Raw genomic sequence first — 20842 nt, 5'->3', positions numbered from 1 at the left:
ATAGATATTTGACTTAAACTTTTTCTTTCTTTGAACTAACTTTACCGATTTTGCTCTCAAGATTATACTAACATCATTAAATAAGTTGGAGGCTGTCCTTTCTTTTCTATTCTTTGTTACAGTTTGTATAAGAATAGGATTGAGGAGGTATTGATTTATTGAAGTTTTGGTAGTTTCTCTATAAAATAATCTGGACTCAAGTATTTGTTTTGTTTTGTCGCTAGGCAATTTTTAATACTGACTTTTATTGATTAAATGGTCTTCTTAGGTGTCTTTTTGTTTTTGTTTTTGTTGTTGTTTGACTGATTATATTGTATTTTTGTAAAAAAATATTTAAGATGTCAGATTTATTAGCATAATGTTAATAACCTTCTTTATAATTTTAAGAATTTCTAGTGTCTTTAATGTGTCCTCTTGTTATTAGTAACATTTCCCATTTAAACTTTCTTTTATTCTCCATCAGTCTTATTAGAGGTTTATACTGTATTAGTCTTGTCAAAATATAGCTTTTGATTTTTTTATCTTTACAATATTTTCTACATTTCTATTTTATTCATTTACAATGTTGTCTTATTTCTTCTATTTGTCATTTTTTTTCTGCTTTGTTTTTATCACTTCTGAGATGAGACCCCCTAGTTCATTTTTCTTAATATTTGTTCTTTTCTACTATAGGCACTTAAGGCTATAAATTTCCTCTAAATATTGCTTTGACTACACCCCATAAGTTTTAATACATAATGTTTTCATTTTCTTTCAGCCCTAAATATATTCTAATTTCCATCATGATTTCTTGTTTAACACATGGTTTATATAGAAAGATGTTTTATGTTTCCAAATTATGGAAACTTTTGGTTATCTCTTTGTTAGTGCTATGTTCTAATTTTATTCTATAATGGTCAGAGAACATGGTTTTTAATAGTTTTAATATATTCTGACACTTGTGATTTGTGGTTAACTGTACTGATACATTCTTATGCATGTTAATGGGCACATAAAAAGAATAATTGAAGTGAATTTATAAATTCTGATTGTTGTTGGATGTTATAGCAATCTTGTTATTGTTTTGTTGCTGTTGTTGTAATCCACCATCTTATGGAAATCACTCTCTTTAATATATGTGAAGAAGAATTCTATAGTTGATTCTATGAAACTGTGTCTTTAAAGATTACTGATTTATTTTTAGGAACCAAATCTTATAGCCTATTCATACTCTTAGATCTTTGCCTTGTTTGACCTTCTCATTCTTCACCTAATTTTCCCTTGGCTCCTGTGACATGACACTGCATTTGCTTTTATCCTACTTTTCAGATCACTCCTGTGTCTATTGTTTCCTCTTCCTTTCACTATACTCAAAATATGGGTGTTCCCTAAGCTTCTGCTCTCATTCCTGACCTCTCTTTCTCTCTACTTATTAATCCCCAGTTTTCCATTTCTAAACCCCCAATCTAGTCATGCTTTCGGCTATTATTGTATGCATACAGTTTATTTCCAAGTACAGCCCCACAGTCTCTTCTGAAGTCCAAACCTACATACGATCTCCAATAGATAGCCCCATGTGAGTGATAAACCATTCTATTAGATTTAATATTGCAAAAAACAAAAAAAATATTTTTCTGCTGCCCACAGTCATTACTATTACATGTTACTGCAAGATAATATTCTCAAGAGGAGCTCTGATCACCAAATTTTACCACTCAAAATTTCTCAGTTTTTTAATATAATGAAATATACATAACATAAAAACCAGGATTTTACCCATTTTTATGTGTACAATTCAGTGGCATTACATGCATTCACAATTTTCTGTACCATCACTACTATCCATTCCCAGTACTTTTCCATCATACCGATCAGAACTGTAACCACGAAATAACAGCTCCCCGCCCCTCTGCTCCTGGCCCCTGGCAGCTTCTATTCTACTTTCTGTCCTTACGAATTTCCCAGTCCCAGCTGTCTCGTGTAATCAGAAGCATACGATCTGTGCTCTTTTGTGCTTAGCTTATTTCACTTAGCATAATTTGGTCTGTGTAGTAACAAACATCAGAATTTCATTCTTTTTTAAGGCTGAATAATATTCTAAAGAATGTGCGTATGTATAAAATGTGGTATTATATATACAGTTGTATATGTATTTATGTATATTGTTTTGTTTATCAAACAAGTTATACAGATATAACTACATATATAGTTTTGTTTATGTTATATATAGTTATACATAGTTTTATTTGTTTATATATAGTTATATACCTTTATATATTTTTTAAATATATCCTTTGGGTATATTTAGTTTTATACCCTTTGTGTATATACCTAGAAGTGGACTACGTTCAACTTTTTGAGGAACTGCCAAATTGTTTTCCACAGTGGCTGCTCCATTTTGTATTTTCACCAGCAATGCTCAAGAATCCTAGTTTCTTCACATTGTTGTCAATACTCGTTATTGTCCAAATTTTAATAATAGCCATCCTAATGGGTATGAAGTGCTAGCTCGTTGTGGTTTCGATTTGCATTTCTTTCATAACTAATGATGATGAATATCTTTTCATGTTCTTACTGGCCACTCCTATATCTTCTTTGGAGAAATGTCTATTCAGTTCCTTTGCAATTTTTCAATTGAGTTATTTGTCTTCTTAGTTTTGAGTGGCAAGAGTTCTGTTATATTCAGGATACTAGCATAGCATGTGTTTTAATTTCTATTGAGCAAATATCTAGGAGTGGAATTTCTGGAGCATTAATTGGCTGTTTTTATAAGAAACTGCCAAATAATTATTCCAAGTGGTTGTATTAATATACATTCCTACCAGAAATATATGAGACTTGTAGTTGCTCTGCATACTTAGCAATGTTTGATCTTGTCAGTCTCTCTCTCTTTTTTTTTTTTTTTAGCTATTCTGATATGGGTATGAAATAGCATCTTATTGTGACAGTATTACTTATTGTGATATTACAGTTAATATTATAATATTAATTTACATTGCTCTGATGACTAATGATGTAATGTACTTTTCATATTCTCTCATCTTTTTTTTGAAGTGTACATTCAAGCTGTTTGTTTTTTCATTGTTTATTTGTAGAAATTCCCTTTTATATTCAAGATCTGAGTCCTTTGTCAGATATATGTTTTGCCATGATTTCTCCTTTCCCCACCCCAAAGTCTGTGACCTGCCTATTCATTTTTTATTCATATATTTATGAGAAGAAATTTTTACTTTTTATTTTTAATGAAGTCAGATTTATTAATTTCTTAATTATATTTAGTGCCTTTTGCATTCTAAGAAATATTTGCCTATCCCAAGGTTATAAAGATATTCTTCTATATTTTCTTCTAGGAATATATATGGTTCTAGGTTTTATGGTTTTATCTATGAGAAATATTAAATTAGTATCTGTGTATGGAGAGAGGCAGGGGTTGAGGTCCTTTTTCTTCTCCTCATAAAGATATCCAGTTACTGCAGTTCTCCTTATTAAAACAATTTTCTTTTCCCCATTGAATTGTCTTGACACTGTGGATTGGGTGGTATTGGCTCTATATTTGTTGATTTTTCTCTGAATTTTCTTTTCTGTCATTCTTCTGTCTACCCTTACACTAGTACCATACTGTCTTGACTATATCTAAGTTTTTTAAGCATTAAAGCCAAGTTTTGAAAGCATTCATTTAGCACCTATGTGTTACAGACTCTTTATGTACATTACTAATGACCATTATATGAGGTAGATATTATTTCCTACCGTCCATTCCCTAATTTCATCATAATTGCAGCATATAATACGAGTTGAATAGGACATGCTTGAACACCAGCCTGTGTTATTACAGGAGCCATATTTTTTCTACTTTTCCAGAAATTAAGTGTATGTGCTTTTGACTGGCATTTAAGCTCTGCCAAAATTAGCCCATCATACTGCTCCAGCTATGTCTCCTAACCTCTTCTTATAAGTATTCAAAGTTCTAACCAAATTAGACTTCTTGCAGATTTCTAAATATACCCCACCTTTTTCTTCATACGTGCTATTGCTGGCGCACATTCTCTGCCCACCATTTCTGTACCTAAATTCAGCTAATGTTTCCATCTCGAAAAGACCTCTCCACCATACTATTACTGAGCCCCACAATCAGATATGGTACCTCTGCCTCAAAATTCCTACGCCAAAATTCTTGATAGCTCTAATGGCACTTAGGATAGTCTGACTCATAATATATATTTTTTTCTGTATTCTTGACCAATTTTTTTCCCCCTAGAAAGAAAACTTGAAGGGAATGTATTCATTGTCTTTATATCTCTTGACTATGTATTTTAACAAATCTGAGTGATGGAAATTGGTTAGTTACCTAAAAATATTGTGATTAAATATAAAGAAAGTTAAAAACAAAAACAAAAAAACAAACAGATTAACCCAGCATGTGGTTCAGGATAATCCCTAAGTTTATTCTGCCCATTTAATTCCCCTAAATATTCCTTTTTATTTATTCATTTATTTTTGTTTCAAATCAGAACTTTCCAGTTGGAGGATTCTCAGGACTGTAGCAGAGACTTTGTGGAGATCCGAGAAGGAAACACCACGGGTCACCTAGTGGGACGATACTGTGGAAACGTCCTCCCCCTCAATTATTCATCCATCGCTGGGCATGCCCTGTGGATCAGATTTGTCTCCGATGGCTCAGGCAGTGGCGTCGGCTTCCAGGCCACATTTACTATCAGTAAGTTGGTTCTGTTTTAGCGATGGCTTCTAAAATGAGTCCTACAAACTAGAAAGAATAACACTGTTTTCAGGAATGCTCTAAGAACAACCCTGAACTCTACACTGTTCTGTATTTATGGTCTTTGTGGAGTTACTTCATTATATGTTTGAAAAACTAAATTGTATACGAATGGCCCATCAAGAGCCAGAGAGAAGGCTCAAGGGTTCTAATATTTGTCTTAAGCTCTACTTCTAGCTAATTGTTAAATTAAACGTTGTGTGTGTGTGTGATGTTGTCTTAAAGAGTCTTTGAAGGTATTATAGTTCAGGTTTGGTATATTTCTATGGAATGTGTTTCATTTGAACCCATAAACTTTATATTCTTCAAATTAAAAACATTCGGTATTACTTTGTGATTGACTTAAGTGCTCAGATATTGTCACAACAGGGTGTTCCAATAGTATAAAATGTTAAATATTTTTATTTTCTAACTGGACTTTTCCATAGTTAGCTATTGTATATGTGGCACCCAAATGTCAGTTTCTCTTATCTGACACAATTTTTAAAAACATGTTTTGTTCTTTTGTAAGACAAAGTAAATTAGGTAAACCAAAATTAGAAAATGGAGCTGGTAACTCCTCCTCTCCCCTATCCCATGTCCCCAAGTCCCTTAGGGTCTGGGAACCAACCTTTTTTCAAATGAGAAGTTATTGTCTCTTTTCACTCCATGCAACCTCCTAAGGAGATGGGATTCCATTCACAAAATCACCCTTCTCCATGAATTAATAGATAGCACAGAAACCAAAAGGGAAGCAGTATTTCTTTCCATGCTCAGAAAAGAAATCATAGTCAATTAAAAGTCCATCCTTTTCATCGCTCCTTGCCTTTGTGTCTTTCATTTGATTAAAGAGCTGTTCTAAGTAGGTCTGATTTACTACTCTGTTTTTCCTCCTAGTATTTGGCAATGACAATATTGTGGGAACTCATGGGAAAGTTGCCTCTCCCTTATGGCCTGGAAATTACCCCCACAACTCAGATTACCAATGGATAGTAAACGTGAATGACTCTCAAGTTATCCATGGTAGAATCTTGGAGATAGACATTGAATTAGTGCAAAACTGCTATTATGACAAATTAAGGGTGAGTTTCCAAGTACAATCGCTGTTTATAACTTTTGGTGAATTGCTATTGGCAAAAATAAATTCAAGTTAATGTCTATTCAGGTATTTGCAAATCACATGGGATGGTCTGCCTTAAATCATAATTACCCCCTCTAGATTACCTGTACAAAGGTAATTCTGATATTATATTTATTTGTATCTAAGGTTTAAGATATTTTTAGCACTATTGTAATTTGTCTCTTGGGCTTTGTATAAGCATGTATGTATATCTTAATTATTTATTCTATTTTATATCCCACTATTCTCTTTATTCTCATGTTAGAGTATTAAAATTCGAAGGATTTTTAAAAAATAAATAAAGATATAAAAATTGTGGTGATCATCGCTATTCAGACATTGATTACTGAATTAATTTCAGAAACATTATCAGAATTTTCCCCTAGCTTTATTGAGGCATATTTGACAAATAAATGTTGTATATACTGAAGATTTATAACTTAATGTTTTGATATACATATACAGTGTGAAATAAGCACAATAATCAAGCTAATTAACATATCCATCACCTCACATGGTTATCATTTTGTGTGTGTGTGCATGCGTGTGTGTGTTTGGCATGGTGAGAATACTTAAGATCTACCCTCTTAGCAAATTTCAAGTATATAATGTAATACAGTGTTGTTCACAAAAGTCACACTGCTATAGATTAGATCTCTAGAATTATTCATCTTGCATAAGTGGAAGTTTGTACCCTTTGACCAACATCCCCCTGTTCTCCTCTCCCCACGTCCTCTGGCAACCACCATTCTACTCTCAGCTTCTATAAGATTGACTATTTTACTATCAGATTATTATTATTATTATTATTATTATTATTATTATTTATTATTTATTTTTTTTACTTTGATTATCTGGCACACCACAGAATTCTTGAAGGCAGCAATTCCATCCTATTCATGCTCGTTTCGCGATGCCTTGCATAGAACTCAGTACCTGACAGATGCTCAGTACGTGTGAAAATAGTTATTACATCGTTTGAAAAACTGAGCTTATATAGTAGCATCAGTAGAGAAATTTATAATCACAATTATAATGACTTTGTTCCAAATTATTTTAGGAGAAGACGATGGGAAAAATAGGAGATGTGGTTGGATAGTATCCATCCACATGTGCAGAAAAACAATGCGCCCCATGCTATGTGTTTGGGAACTATCATAAAATATATCTCTAACTAGGTAATTTAATATTTTGAACCAAATAAAAAAGATTTATCGAGTGCTCTCAAGGGGCGCCGAGCCGTTGCAAACTATGCATCTGTACTTCTGAGTCATGTGAACTCCTTTAGGACACCTGTCTGCTTCCTCTCGTCAAACCTTTCCTCTTGTTTTTTTCCCTTTCTTCTGATTCCTTCTTTCTGATTCCTCCAAAAACAGCATGACTGCTGTTTTTGTGTAACTATCCTGGTTCCTACTTTTCCATGCCCAAATTTTATTATAAATCATATAATGAGCTATATCACATAGAGTGTTTATTAATATAATTCTGCAACAAAGATAGAAATAATTTTAAAACTCATTAAATTATTGCAATCCTATATATTTAATGACAATTTTTATTTTAACTGGTATATGTTTACTCATATATTATTTATTCATTATGATAAAATTATAATAAGACATTCTTTTATATTTTAATGAAGGAAAATAGAGATAATTACCTACATCCAATGTTCTTTCATCTTTTTTTTTACATGCAGATTTATGATGGGCTTGGCATTCATTCCCGCCTGATTGGGACTTACTGTGGTACCCAGACTGCATCTTTTAGCTCCACTAGAAATTCTTTGACATTTCAGTTTTCTTCTGACTCTTCAATCTCAGGGAAAGGATTCCTTCTGGAGTGGTTTGCAATGGATACCTCTGTTGGACCTTTACCCACCATTGCTACAGGTATGTTTGGTAATAAAGGAGATTCTTTTTAGGGGCTGATATGTGTAGGTCAATATTTCAAAGGGTCCTACCCTAATAGGAGCCAAATATACAAATGAGTAAGAAGAATAACTTTCTCCATATGTTCAGGTGTTCTTTTACTTTCATAAATGCAAGTTTAAAAAATTGTATGTTTATAAATAAGTCTAGTTTCTCATTATGTTTTTCATATTAATTAGGGGTTTGATGTCCATAAGATATTCTACTTATAATTTCCAGAGGTCACTTTAGAGATCTCTGAAAATTTGGCAAATACCACACACACACACACACACACACACACACACACATAAGGATTCACTAATAGAAGTAACTACTTTCCCTCTATTTTTTATTTTAAATTTTGCCTTCAGAAATGCTTCAATTTTTCCTTAGCTGGTTGTTAACCTTCAGGTTTCGAGGTAAAATTAGCATTAACTTTAAGCTTTTATATTACTTTTTTAAAGACATCCTTAGTTACTTCAATAAGCAGTGTTGTAGGGGAACTGTGCTTTTTCCTTGAAATATTGTTTAAGCATCTTCGAAAGGCTTATATGGATTTGAGGGTTGACAGAGAAAAAAAATGAGCAAATATTTCTTGGAGGATATTCTTCATTCTTGAAATATTTGATTGGGATACATTATCATCGGATCTCACTGGAATTTTCAAACTGTGAACTTGTTCTAGAAGTAAACAGACCCCAAAAGATTAGAGGACAATGAGCCTAATGTGGACTAGTCACCCGAAGGATGCTAAACATGTCAAGTAGGGACCCTTATGCATTGCCAATAGGAATATATAAAAAATTTTACGTGGACATTTATAGAAACATTAATCATACTAGTGTCAAAGGGGGACACAACCTAAATGTCAAGCAGCTGATGGATGGAAAAACTAAATGTGGTATATTCATGCAGTGGAATGCTGTTTAGCCTTGAAATGAAGGAAATGCTGATATGGGCTAGAATATCGATGAACCTTAAAGCATTGTGCTAAGTGAATGAAGCCAGTTGCAAAAGACCACATATTACATGATTATATTTACATGAGATGCCCCGAATAGGCAAATCCATAGAGATGGAAAGTAGATTTGTGATTTCCACAGACTGATGGAGTGGGAAATAGAGAATCAGTGGTAATGGACCTGGAGTTTCTTTTTGGACTGGTGAAAATGTTCTCAAGTTAGATAGCAGTGATGGCTGCAGAACTTTAGAATATACTAAAAACCACTGAATTGTGCAATTTAAAAGGGTAAATTTTATGGTGTGTGAATAATAGCTTAATAAAGCTGTTATTTTTTAAAAAACAATAAAAAGTAATAAAAGGCTGTTGTTATTATAAGGTCATGTGCTTTTTTGAATAGTTCAGTTTACCAAATTGAAAATTATTTCAGAATTGCCTAGATATAAACTACATGATGACTAGCTATACTAAAAAGGTAAAGATTAAAATACATAGGAAAGATGAACAGAGTTCTACCTAGATGATAATAGTAGTAATAATAATAGGGTCTTCCACGTGGACGAACTTCGTGATGAACAAATAATAGGCACGCGTTAATGAATGGGTTGTGTGGCAAAATCATGGTCAAAAAGTAGAATATGATGTATTTTTCTTTACCAAAAATAAATGACATCAATCACAGCTGAATCAATGGGTTTAATAAAATATTTACAGAGTCCTTCGAGAAAATTGTTTTAATCGATTGTTTCATTTCAGCTTAAGTCTGCCACTTTAAGGTGAAAGAGCTAGTTTCTTCTTCATCAGAGGTATTTCAAAGGTGTTGCCCTTCATTCTGCAGGTGCTTGTGGTGGGTTCCTGAGGACAGGAGAGGTGCCAGCTTTCCTCTTCTCCCCAGGCTGGCCCGAAAGCTATGGTAACAGGGTTGACTGTACGTGGCTTATCCAGGCTCCTGACTCTACTGTGGAACTCAACATCCTCTCCATGGACATCGAAGCCCAAAGTACATGCAAATATGATCAACTCGTGATACGAGACGGTGAGAAACATTTATAAACAAAACAAAACAAAAAACTACCAAGTTTCAACCTTGACACACATTTAATGGCATTCGGTTATAATCATACTTGTTTACTGTCTTCATCCATTTTGCATGGAAATTCACAGAAATTGTGGTCAGCGAAGGCGTCAAATACTAGAACTGGCTACAATTCCTGAAGAACTAAGAAAGCTATGAAATTGCCTGTAGCAAAATCATCCAGATACTGTCAGGAATAGCATCGATTCTTAAGAGGAGACACTACCTTTGGCGGAAATAATATTCTGAGTTCCCAGGTGGTGCTGCTTTCTTGTTGAAAGGTTTTGGAAGTGAATCTCGGCATTCTATACCTATGACTTTAAGATTCAAGTGGGAAAAGTATTTATATTGCAATGTATCCCTTTGTCTACCGAATCTCTGGGTAGATGGGTAGAATTAAGGGCTAATATTTTTCATCTTTTCCTCTACATGCAGGTATGGTATTGCTATGCATTGAGTGAGGGATATGAATAATGTTACTATGCAACATATACAAAAGTGTGTTTCACAATTTGCATAGGATTGAGAAGATCAGTGTTTCTCACAGTGTGGTCTCTAGACCAGTAGCATCAGCATCACCTGAGAACATGTTAGAAATGCAAATTTTCAGCTCCAGCCCAGACCTACTAAACTAATAACTCTCAGGCTGAGTCCCAGATCTGTGATTTAAAAGGACCTCCAAGCAGGGCCAAGATTAGGGCGGGATCAGGCAAAGAGCCTAGTGAGAACCTGTCTCTATTTAAAACTTCAGTATTGTGTTCGTGTTACATTAAATTCAGTTTTTGAGATGTTGCACTAAAATATTACTTACCTTGATTTTGGAGATCTCAGGCACCTACTTAGAGTTCGCTCTGATGTGAGGTGCTTCTCTTACCGGACTCTGGTCCCTGCCTCCAGGTCGTTCCCATGGTGTCTTTGAGAACCAGCCCTCTACTCTGCACCATAGATACAGCACAACCTCACATGCCCACCTAGACAGCAGGTCACATAACTAGTGAAGTGTCAAACTGCAGAACATGATTAACGGGGCAGCGATTAGGCAAGCAGTCTCAGTATTATGGATCTCATTTTTCAAGAGATGCGAGAAATGTAGAATTTTCTATGAATTTCTCAAATGTTAAATTTTGACAATTAATGAAAAATGCTTCAGAGAATTTCTTTTTTTTTTCTTTTTTTTTGGATCAAACACGTGTTTGCTTTTGGCCCACCTGTTGCTAATGTGCAAGCTCTTGGTCCCCTTATCCCCTCAACCCCAGACTAAGTATGGTGAGAAAAATCATATGGCAGAGGAGCTTTATTTTCTCTCTGTGGAGGATGGACCCTAAGTAAAGACTCAAATCAATCATACAAGGATGATGAGATGATAAACTGTAACTTTCCTCCCTTTTCTCAACAATCAGCTTTCTGCACATTGCCCAGAGGAACTGTCACCTTTCCTCACATCAAGGCGTTCCTGTGGATATTAAAATTTTATATTTATCAGTCAATAAAATTCATGTGTTCTTGCACACATATTCTGAATGTTCTGAACCCAGTAGAAGCTTTAAAAATATCTTTGGTAGGTAACTGTAAAAATGGGTAAATTATAGTTATTTTTTTAAAAATCACTTTTATTGAGTTGCTTTTTGTTCCACCAGTCACTTTTCTTGGAAGCCTCAAACCTAGCGAGCTGTCCTTTCCTCCTTCTGTGTGATCTTTCACAGATTACTAAATGGCTCCAAGTCTGTTCTATCATCTCTGAGAGAGAGACAAAAATCCACCTCATGGGGCTGTTGTGAGGATCGGGGAAAGTAATGAATACAAAATTTTCTAGCAGAAGTCCTGGCCTTTGGTAGATGGGAAATTTGACATAGTTTAATTTAGATTTCAGTTTACTTTGATAGAGATATTTCTAAGAGAGATTTTTATCATATGCTATTTATAGAATGAAAGTGTTCTTGCTGAGACATAGAGCTACTTCAGAGAGCTCAACAAATTGGAGTACAAGCCAAAACAATTACACAATTTTCAATTTGTTACATGACCTATCCATATAAATTCCTTTTTATTCACTAACAATGTGAGTACGTGCCCAATTGATTCATTCTTTCCTCATTTGCCTGTTTTCTCATTCAAGAAATAGTTATTGAATGCCTATTCTGTTTTAATTTTGGGTTTTTTTTTTTTTGCAATTGCACTTTTAGTGGTAATATACTTTTAGAATTAAATTTTATTCATTCTTTGTCCAACCATTTTTGTTTGTTTGTTTGTTTCAGAGTGGCAGGGTCATATAATATTCTGAAGCAAATATCTGGAGCCAATTGGCCATAAGCAGTGATGCTTGGCCAGTTGTCATAGCCTCTTGGCCCTAGGGTGGCTGTGGACATCCCTGAGCCACCCCAGTGGCTTTCCTTGGGGAGCTGAAATCATTCTCCCACCTGCTTATTAATTTTGCAGAGTTGTCCTGTTTCAAAATTGAGTTTTTTCCAGACCATGTTCCAACAAATTTTGCATACCAAAGATTTCCAGAAACTTGAGATCCTATGAAACTACTCTGGGCCTAAAAAAAAAAGAAGGAAAGAAGGAAGAGAGGGAGGGAGGAAGGAAAAAAAAAAGAGAGAAGAGAAAAAAATTATATCAAAAATCAGTAATCCTTTTATTTTTAGATCTGACTTTAAGATTTTTACTATTATTTAATAGCATAGTTTGAGCTTCTGGAGTTAATTGTCCAAGCTTTCAAACCCCTGTTGACTTCCGTGCTCTATGGTGTTAGGCAAATTATATATCCCCCTAAAGACTGTTTCTTGTTCCAAAATGGGGGTAATAGTGATACCTACCAAAAATGTTATTGTGAAGATAAAATCAGGTACTACATTTAAAGCACTCACAGTGGCAATAGTAACTGCTCAGTAAACATCAGCTACCAGCAATCTCGGTGCTGCAGCATCCACATCTCTAAAGTGAGGATGTTGGAGTAGAGAGAGAATCACCGAATTCCCTTCTAGCCCCACTCCTTCACTGTTCTTTGACTCGCCACTTCTTTCTCTTTAAAAATCAGGTTCATCCCTGCTGCAATTCATATGCTGAGGTTATGGAAAGCTCTAGAAATAGTGCACTATTTATTATGGATACTGGGGAAAGAACATTGTGGTTATTGGGTTATTTACCAAATCAGTTAGTTAATTGGTGAGTAATTATTTAGAGATAAGCATTGTTTCATCAGTCTGGGTGAAGTTTAGAAATCAAAATCAGTAAACCCTCCCCAGTCTCACTGAGAGATAAAACATACACACATGAAATAAACAACAAGATATAATAACTTCAGAATTTGATGATACAGATAAATAAAGAATATGTCAGTGAATACGATTTGGGGTAAAATATGTAGCAAAATAGCATAGTGAAGAAAAATGCAAAAGGTGCAAAAGGCGTTAGATATAAAATTTTGAACTGTAAGAAATTTGAAAGTTTCCAGAGGTCAAAAAGCCTCTAAAGAAGGCCTTTTCAAGCATTTGTATTTGTAGGGTTATACACCTTTACATTTGTAATTACAGAAAATCACTGGTTTTCTGCAGTAGTTAACAATGACTAAGTTGGTCTCAAAAAGGATTCATTCTGCTTGTTGAAAGGACAAATTTCCTCATGTCTCATATTCTTTTTTGCTTATTATTATTTTTTTTTAATAAACTTGAAATTCATTACCTCTCTGCCTTAGGAAAAAAATAATGTCTTTTCCCTTCCAAGAAATGTAAATTGGTTATCATCTCCTTCGCCTCCTTCTGGCTTTGACTGGGACATTTGTTTTGACTGAAACTTATGTCCAAGAGAACCTAAGGGGAAAAGGGCCGTGGGGTGCCCGAGCTGTCCTTTGTGATTCTGGAAGAGCACACTTGCTAAATCCATTTGTTTCTCATCCTCCACACATGGACATAAATGTGTTCTTTTAACAGCAAAACAAATAAACAACAACAAACAAATGAAAGTGAAAACAAGGAATCCAAAAGCCACCTCTAGAGCTGAAGGCACACATCTCAGCAAATGACCTATAACGTTAGTATAGAATCTGAGGCTGAAGAACCACCCTTTTTTCTCTTTTTGATACTTGACATCAGCAGTCAGAATAATTTAGATTATTCTCACACACGGCAGCAGCACTGGTCCACAGACACTTCCTAATCCAATGGACTCTGATTTTGAGTTTTAGTGCCAGGAAGAACTGTCAGCCAATTTTTAGAAAGACACCGGAAACTGTCAAAGAAGTCTTTATCAGCACAGGTAAAGAAGAAGGCAGGAGGCACCACTGCAAACTGGAGCCAGAATGATGTAGCCCCTCGAGTGTCCTTGCGTTTGAGAACCCCATTATGACCTAAGGACGGTGTCATTTTGAGAAAAATATGTGATCCACTCTGGCTGGATTGCAAACGATGGTGGCAGAGAGCCTGAAGACCTCATATTTTCATGCTGATGTTTCCTTTCTTTGGTCCTAGGAGACAATAACGTGGCCCAGCAGCTAGCTGTTCTCTGTGGCAGAGAGCTCCCAGGACCCATCCGGTCCACTGGAGAGTACATGTGGATCCGGTTCACCTCGGACTTCAGTATAACCAGGGCGGGCTTTAATGCATCCTTTCACAAAAGTAATGTGTCCTAGAGTTTGTTTTAATCCATTTTGTCTCATCTCATTTCATCTCATATAACTCTTACTCACTCCCTAGTAAACCCTGCTCATTCTTCCATGTGAGGGCACAGGTTTATCATGTCACAGCACACGGGTCTCTGCCCGGCCTCTAGATGGCTAGCCTTATATCAGATTCTGCGTCCTGAGCCAAAAAACTGTGGCCAAGTTGTAAAAGAGGATCCCTTGCCTGCAGATCTCTGGGTGGGGTATCTTCCCTCCATAGAGGCACAAGAGTAAAATCTTTAAAACCATTTTTCAGCCTAGCTGCAGGCTGGAACTAAGAGATAGCACAAAGCCATAATACATCAAAGGAGCAATAAGTCAGAGTTATCATCAGTCTAAGAAATAACCAGTCAAATTAATACAGAAGATACTTTCATAAATCCCTTGGTTGAAATAATTCATTTGAAGGGTGGCAGGTAGAGTTTGCTGCTCTAGAAATATGAATTCGATGAGTCAGAGAATGTGCACAGTATATGGCAGGCTATCATGTGTATTCTCATTGAGACAGAATTTGACAAAACGTGAAGTCCAATAATAATTTTCAATCCAAACTAGATTAAAGATCAAGAAGTAGTCCATGGAATATGGAATATCAAAAGATTCATGTTTTTAACCGAAAAACATAATTTTAAAGTAGCTTATCAATATAGACTTTAAAAACTAATAATTTCTCCACTATTTTGTCTGCCTTTTATGGACTAGGGAGCAACTGAAGATAAATTGTCTTCCTCACAGTCAAGGGAGGCAGGCTGCAGAGTGGTTTAAGAGAATTGTCTTTTGGAGTTAGACCTAAGATGAATTTCTACCTCTGCGATGTAACTAGTTGTGTGCACTCTCTACACTCACTCACTGATAAACTGTGTGGTCCTTGACAGCTGGCAAATTGATGGCTGCTCCGCCCACAGTCTCCCCTCAACTCCCAACCTCTCTCTCCCTGTCGCGATACATTCTCATGTATGTACGTATGTATGACAGCTCGGGATATATAAAGTCACCATGTGGAAGACTGAACTCTTGACTCCCACCATTTTTCACTCCCTCACCAGCTTTCCCAGGCTACACTCTTCCCGATTTTAGTACGTGGAAAGTATATTCTTCCAGTTAAGCCAAAAAGCTTGGCATCATTCCCGATTCTTCTTTCCTCACTGCATAAATCCTAATCGTCGACAAATCAGAATGGTTCTACCCTCACGTTTTGTATAGATTCTAACCACTTCTCGCCATTTCTACCCTACCATCCTAGTCCAGGCATCTGTCATCTCTCCTGGGCACCCGGTTCTGCTTTTCCCCCTCGATTCTGCCTTCCACTTACAGTCTAAGTGTTGCGGATAGAGTGATTCTTTTAAAATTTAAGTCAGATCCTGCCTTTCTGTTGCTCAAAACCCTTCAATGTCTTCCTCTTCTTATTAAAAATAAGTCCTTTCAGTTTCCTACGTGATCTACCCTGCTACCTCTTGGATCTCTTATTCTGCTTCATCCATTCTGACTTCCGTGATCTACCACTAACACAGCAAGCTTTTTCACCAACTGTTTTCTAGACTGGAATGCTCTTCTCTCACAAAGCTCTACGGCTCAATCTTTCATTTCATCTAGATCTTGCTCAGATCTGACCCCCACAACATGGCCTTCTCTAACTTCCCCACACAATATCGTACCACTGTCCCTCTCCTCATTCATTTTACTTGATAGAACTTATCACTATGTCATACATGTGTTTATTGTATGTCTTACATCTATGACATAATCTCTGTGATAGTTAGTAACTTGTCTCTACTGTTTACTTCTCTATCCTTATCCTGTTGTAAATGTTATTTCATGAGTTTCTTTCCTTTTTCAATTAAAAAAAAAATTTAAATTTTTTTTGTTTCTTCTTGGGAAGGTTGTGGTGGATACTTGCATGCAGACAGAGGGATTATCACATCACCCAGCTATCCGGAGACCTACCCTCCTAACCTCAACTGTTCTTGGCACGTCCTGGTTCAGAGAGGTCTGGTCATTGCCGTCCATTTTGAACAGCCCTTCCAGATTCCAAATACAGACTCCTCTTGTAACCAGGGGGATTACGTGATGGTAAGTCTCATGTGCTGCCTTTTCTAATTACTTTCTCTGCAGGATTCATTCAGAAAAAAAAATGATGAGTTTTCTTTCCTGTGTCATAAATCGATAGAACAGTTGTATTCCATCTTTATCGGCATGAAAGAATTTGTTTCATTTTAATTTGTGTTTACAGCTAAAAAATGGACCTGATATCTATTCTCCACCCTTGGGACCCCATGGAGGAAATGGTCATTTCTGTGGCAGTCGTCCTTCATCCACTCTGTTCACCTCAGATAATCAAATGCTCGTTCAGTTTATTTCTGATGACAGTAATGGAGGGCAAGGATTTAAGATCAAATATGAGGCAAAGAGCTTAGGTAAGTATTTTCACTGAGAATAATATATGTACTTTTCCTGAAATTGCTTGGTCTTATTTAAATAATGTGAGAAAAAATACATAAAGTTTTCTTTTCTGAACTAAGAGTAATAATCTTAATATTAATAATAATGCTACCTATTAGCAAGTACTTAGTTGATGCTTGACACATTCAATATCTCCTCGTGATTACTTTTTTAAGGAAAGTATCACTGTCCCCATTCTACAGAAAGGTAAAATGAGGCCTAGATTTTTCCAAGGTCACATAGCAAGAGAATGAACACAGTAAAATTCTCCATGTGTATAAGTTGAATTGATGATCTTAAGTGGTCCCCTGAAATTTCTTAGATTATAAAATGTCTAATTATAAGTGACATTCAGTTATGGAAACATTGTAAGAATGATAATTACATTGTTTTGTAATCATTTGTACGTTTCCTTTTAAATGAACACATAATCCTCTGATTCTATTATTACCCATTTAATTATATATTGCAGTAATGATCTTTACTTAAGTACCTTTATTTAATTATACTTGATTATAATTATATTTAATACTACTGTAATGATTTGATTTTTGTGACATTTAATTTTATATGATTAATTGAATAAATAAGTACATAAGCAGAGCTTCAAACAAGGGAGTAGTATCGGTAGAGAGCTTGTCTTTGCTTGACCTGCCAGTGGATGTCAGGATGATACTACAATCTCGATCTCTCGATCCTGAATATGTTTCAAAATACATATTAATCTATGAAGCCATATGTTTTATTGCACATTCTCCAAAATATGAGAATTTAAAGTAGCATAATATCTTCATTTTGGGAAAGGAGGAGAAGTAAGTCTCCGTCAACTGACACGGAGAATCATCTAATAGCTCGAGTGGGTTCCATGACCATGGGGAGTGTACTTCCGTCACTCCCCAGGACACGTGGCTCTGGCTATTGAAAGGGTCCTCTAGAGATACAGCTCGGGGACACTGGTGCCATTCCAGCACAGGCCAGGGGTTTCCTGTTCCTCCTTGTCTCCACAGCGCATGTCAGATGCCACCCTCAGCCAGCTCTACACTCCCATCTTTTCCCAGGCTAGACTCAGTCTTGGATTATATTTTTAAAGTCAACATTTAGGGGAATTCTAGTACACTAGGGGTCTATTTGCAAACAATATTGCTCTTTTATTCCTTTGTAGACCCTCTATTCATGCAAGAATGGCATGGCCAATGCCTTCTTCCCATCTTCTGCCCTTAATATTGAACCGGAAGGTCTTTTGATTGCAAAACCTATTGCTGGGCAACCCCAATAACATGATCACTCTCATTTCTCCCAACTTTCTAATTTGGCCATTTCCCCTGCCTACAGTCAGCCCCCTACTTGCCCCATCTATCTATCTGCCACACCTACTTCAATGCCACTGCCATTTCTCAGCCTTTAACATGTGGTATTTGGGGAACAGCTTTGACCCCAAATCCTCCTAGCTCTAAACCATCTTTCCCTAGAGACACTCCTTTAGTATGGTCGATTGAGATTTCCATGTCCCTATGCTCGATGCTTTTTATTTTCACATGATATTGGCTTATTAATTAGTTAACCAAACATTTATTTAGTGCTTCGCACTTTGCAAACTACCAGGTTTTGTCAAGGAGTTTACAGTGCAGCGGATGGACAAACAAAGGCACAGTTAGAACATGGCATGATGAGTGCTAGACAGAGGAATGCATCATGAGCTCTGTGGACATGTTAGAGAAACACCTAGCCTGGCTTAGAGGATAAGAGAAGGCTCCCAGAGGAAAGAGATGAGTGGAGATTTGCCAGTCAGTGAGGAAAAGATGTGACAGCATATGAAGTCTGAATGGTTGTGTGATAATAAGGCATATCCAAGGATTTGAAAGAATTCACCACTGCTAGAGAATAGAGCCCAAAGGAGATGAGTCTAATGGTGATGAAGCAGGCAGGAATCATAACGCTAAGGGCTGTAGATGCCGCCATAAGGAGTTAGGATCTTAATAGAAAGGCAATGTGGAAACCTTGAAAGATTTTAATACAAAGGCTGAGTGCTGTGATCACGTTAGAAACTTCAGTGTGACTATAGCACTGAAAACACATTGGAGGTAGAGAGACCAGATGAAAGAGTAATTCAGGAAATAATTATTAGGTCCTGAACTGAGGCAATGGTAATAAGAATTTAGGAGGGAGGACATATTGAGAGATATTATAAATATGGAATTGAGTGGCTCTGGAGGTCAGTTAGATGTGGAGACGGGGGGAAGGCATGGGAGGCAGCACGGATGGCCCGTAGGTTTCTGACTGCATGGATCTTTTATCTCACATTGTTAAAGAATTTGCCATGTGACAGACACTATAGTAGGTCCTGAGGATATAGCAGTAAACAAATAAAGTTCATGAACTCATGGAGCTTAATTTTAGTGTTAAAGTACAAATAATAAATAAGATATATAGTATGTCATATAGTAAAAAGTATTAGGGAGAAAAATGAGGTAGTGGAGAAGGATAGGGAATTAGTAAGAAGGGGAGGTGACACTCATTCACTCGTATGTAGACCTCTGGGTGGCGAGTAGTTAATCGGCTTGGCTTGGGGCATGTTCACTTTGAACTCTCAGAATTACTTCCACGTGGGCTGTTGGAATGGGAGTCGGAAGGTGAGAAGAGGAATCTGGATTGACTCTAGAAATATGCGGATCGTTGGCAGTCTGCGAGTAGTTTAAGTCATGAGGATGGATGACATTAATCAGAAAATTATTTAGATTGAGAAGTGGACCTGCAGAGCGATTCCTGGGACCTTGCTCTGGAAAGGCCTGGAAAGGAGCACACAAAGACCAAAGGAGAGATTGGCAAGAGGGATCAAAGAAGAAGGAGAAGAGCTTAGTGTCCAAGAAACTAAGGGACAAAAGTGTAAAGAAGGAATATGTGGCCAATCATGTTAAATGCGGTGGATATAGAAGGAAAATTTAAAAATATCCTCGGGCACACCACTGTGAGGCAATTGGAGACCTGGACAAAAAGGCTTTCGTAGGTTGAAAAGTGAAAGGAGGATGAAGAGGTGCAGAAAGAGGGTGGTGAGGAAGTGAAGAAAGAGACTGTAAATTACTTGGGCTTGTGATATATAGAAAGATTAAAGGAGCAGGTGGGGAAGAGAGAAAAAGAGAGAGAGACAGAGACAGAGACAGAGATTCAAATCATAGGATAAGTAGATAAGTGGAGGGGTTAAATAGGTCAGGGTCCCTGAGAAGACAGAGTGAAACGGGCACCCAGCCCAGAGGTGCGGGAAGGCAGTGCATAGGCGAAAAACAAAGGAGCGTGGAGATACAGATGAATTTATAGAAGATGGTGACAAATTGACGGAGTTCTCATCTGACTTCTACTTCTTTCTAAAGGAGAATTCAGAGTCCTATTCTGAGACTAGAGAAGGAATAACAAGAAGGAAGGGTTTGAGGAGTATAGTCAAGTTTCAAATAGCTGTTGTGGTATATATTTAAAAACAGGAGGATTGCTTGGCAGTGATGAGCGTGGAGAACATCAGTTTCCATGAATGGTTTGAATTGAATATAACCACAGAACTGGGATTTTGCAGGGAGAGTCCGAAGGAAAAACCAGGAGTGAGGGAGTTAAAGGCATTCAAAGGAATTTACAGTTCAGGGTTTCAAAGATGAAGGAGTTCTGGGTAATGACAGAATTCAGGATATGACAAGTGGCTGAATGATAGCAGAAATAAATGTTAATAGAATTTAGCAGATCTGGTGTCTGTGAGGCTAAGTTATGGGACAGGTTAATTTCATTGGAATTGTTAAGTACCCAGTTTACCTAGTTCATTGCTTGGCTTGTTTGCAGAGATTGCCAAAATAATGTTCATTTATAAAAGGAAAGTATTTTTACCTAGTACTTTGGTCCTTTAGAAAAGTATTAAAAGTTCATTTATCTTCTTGCAAAAAAAAAAAAAATGGCTAATAAATT

General features: G+C 36.4%; 1 protein-coding gene across 3 annotated transcripts in view; it reads left to right on the top strand.

The window, feature by feature from the left end:
• The window catches only part of CUBN (cubilin), a 233315-nt gene that overhangs the window by 136324 nt on the left and 76149 nt on the right, over positions 1-20842 (top strand). For all 3 annotated transcript variants that reach the window (XM_039877480.1, XM_039877479.1, XM_039877481.1), the window contains 7 exons: positions 4491-4696; positions 5633-5817; positions 7555-7747; positions 9568-9765; positions 14271-14417; positions 16341-16531; positions 16692-16875. In XM_039877480.1, coding sequence (XP_039733414.1) covers positions 4491-4696; positions 5633-5817; positions 7555-7747; positions 9568-9765; positions 14271-14417; positions 16341-16531; positions 16692-16875 — 1304 coding nt within the window. The remainder of the gene's footprint in view (positions 1-4490; positions 4697-5632; positions 5818-7554; positions 7748-9567; positions 9766-14270; positions 14418-16340; positions 16532-16691; positions 16876-20842) is intronic.

The sequence above is a fragment of the Pteropus medius genome, unplaced genomic scaffold (genome assembly GCF_902729225.1).
Source record: "Pteropus medius unplaced genomic scaffold, Ma_sr-lr_union100, whole genome shotgun sequence".
Taxonomy (NCBI): Eukaryota; Metazoa; Chordata; class Mammalia; order Chiroptera; family Pteropodidae; genus Pteropus; species Pteropus medius.
This window is presented reverse-complemented; position numbering and strand designations above follow the sequence as displayed.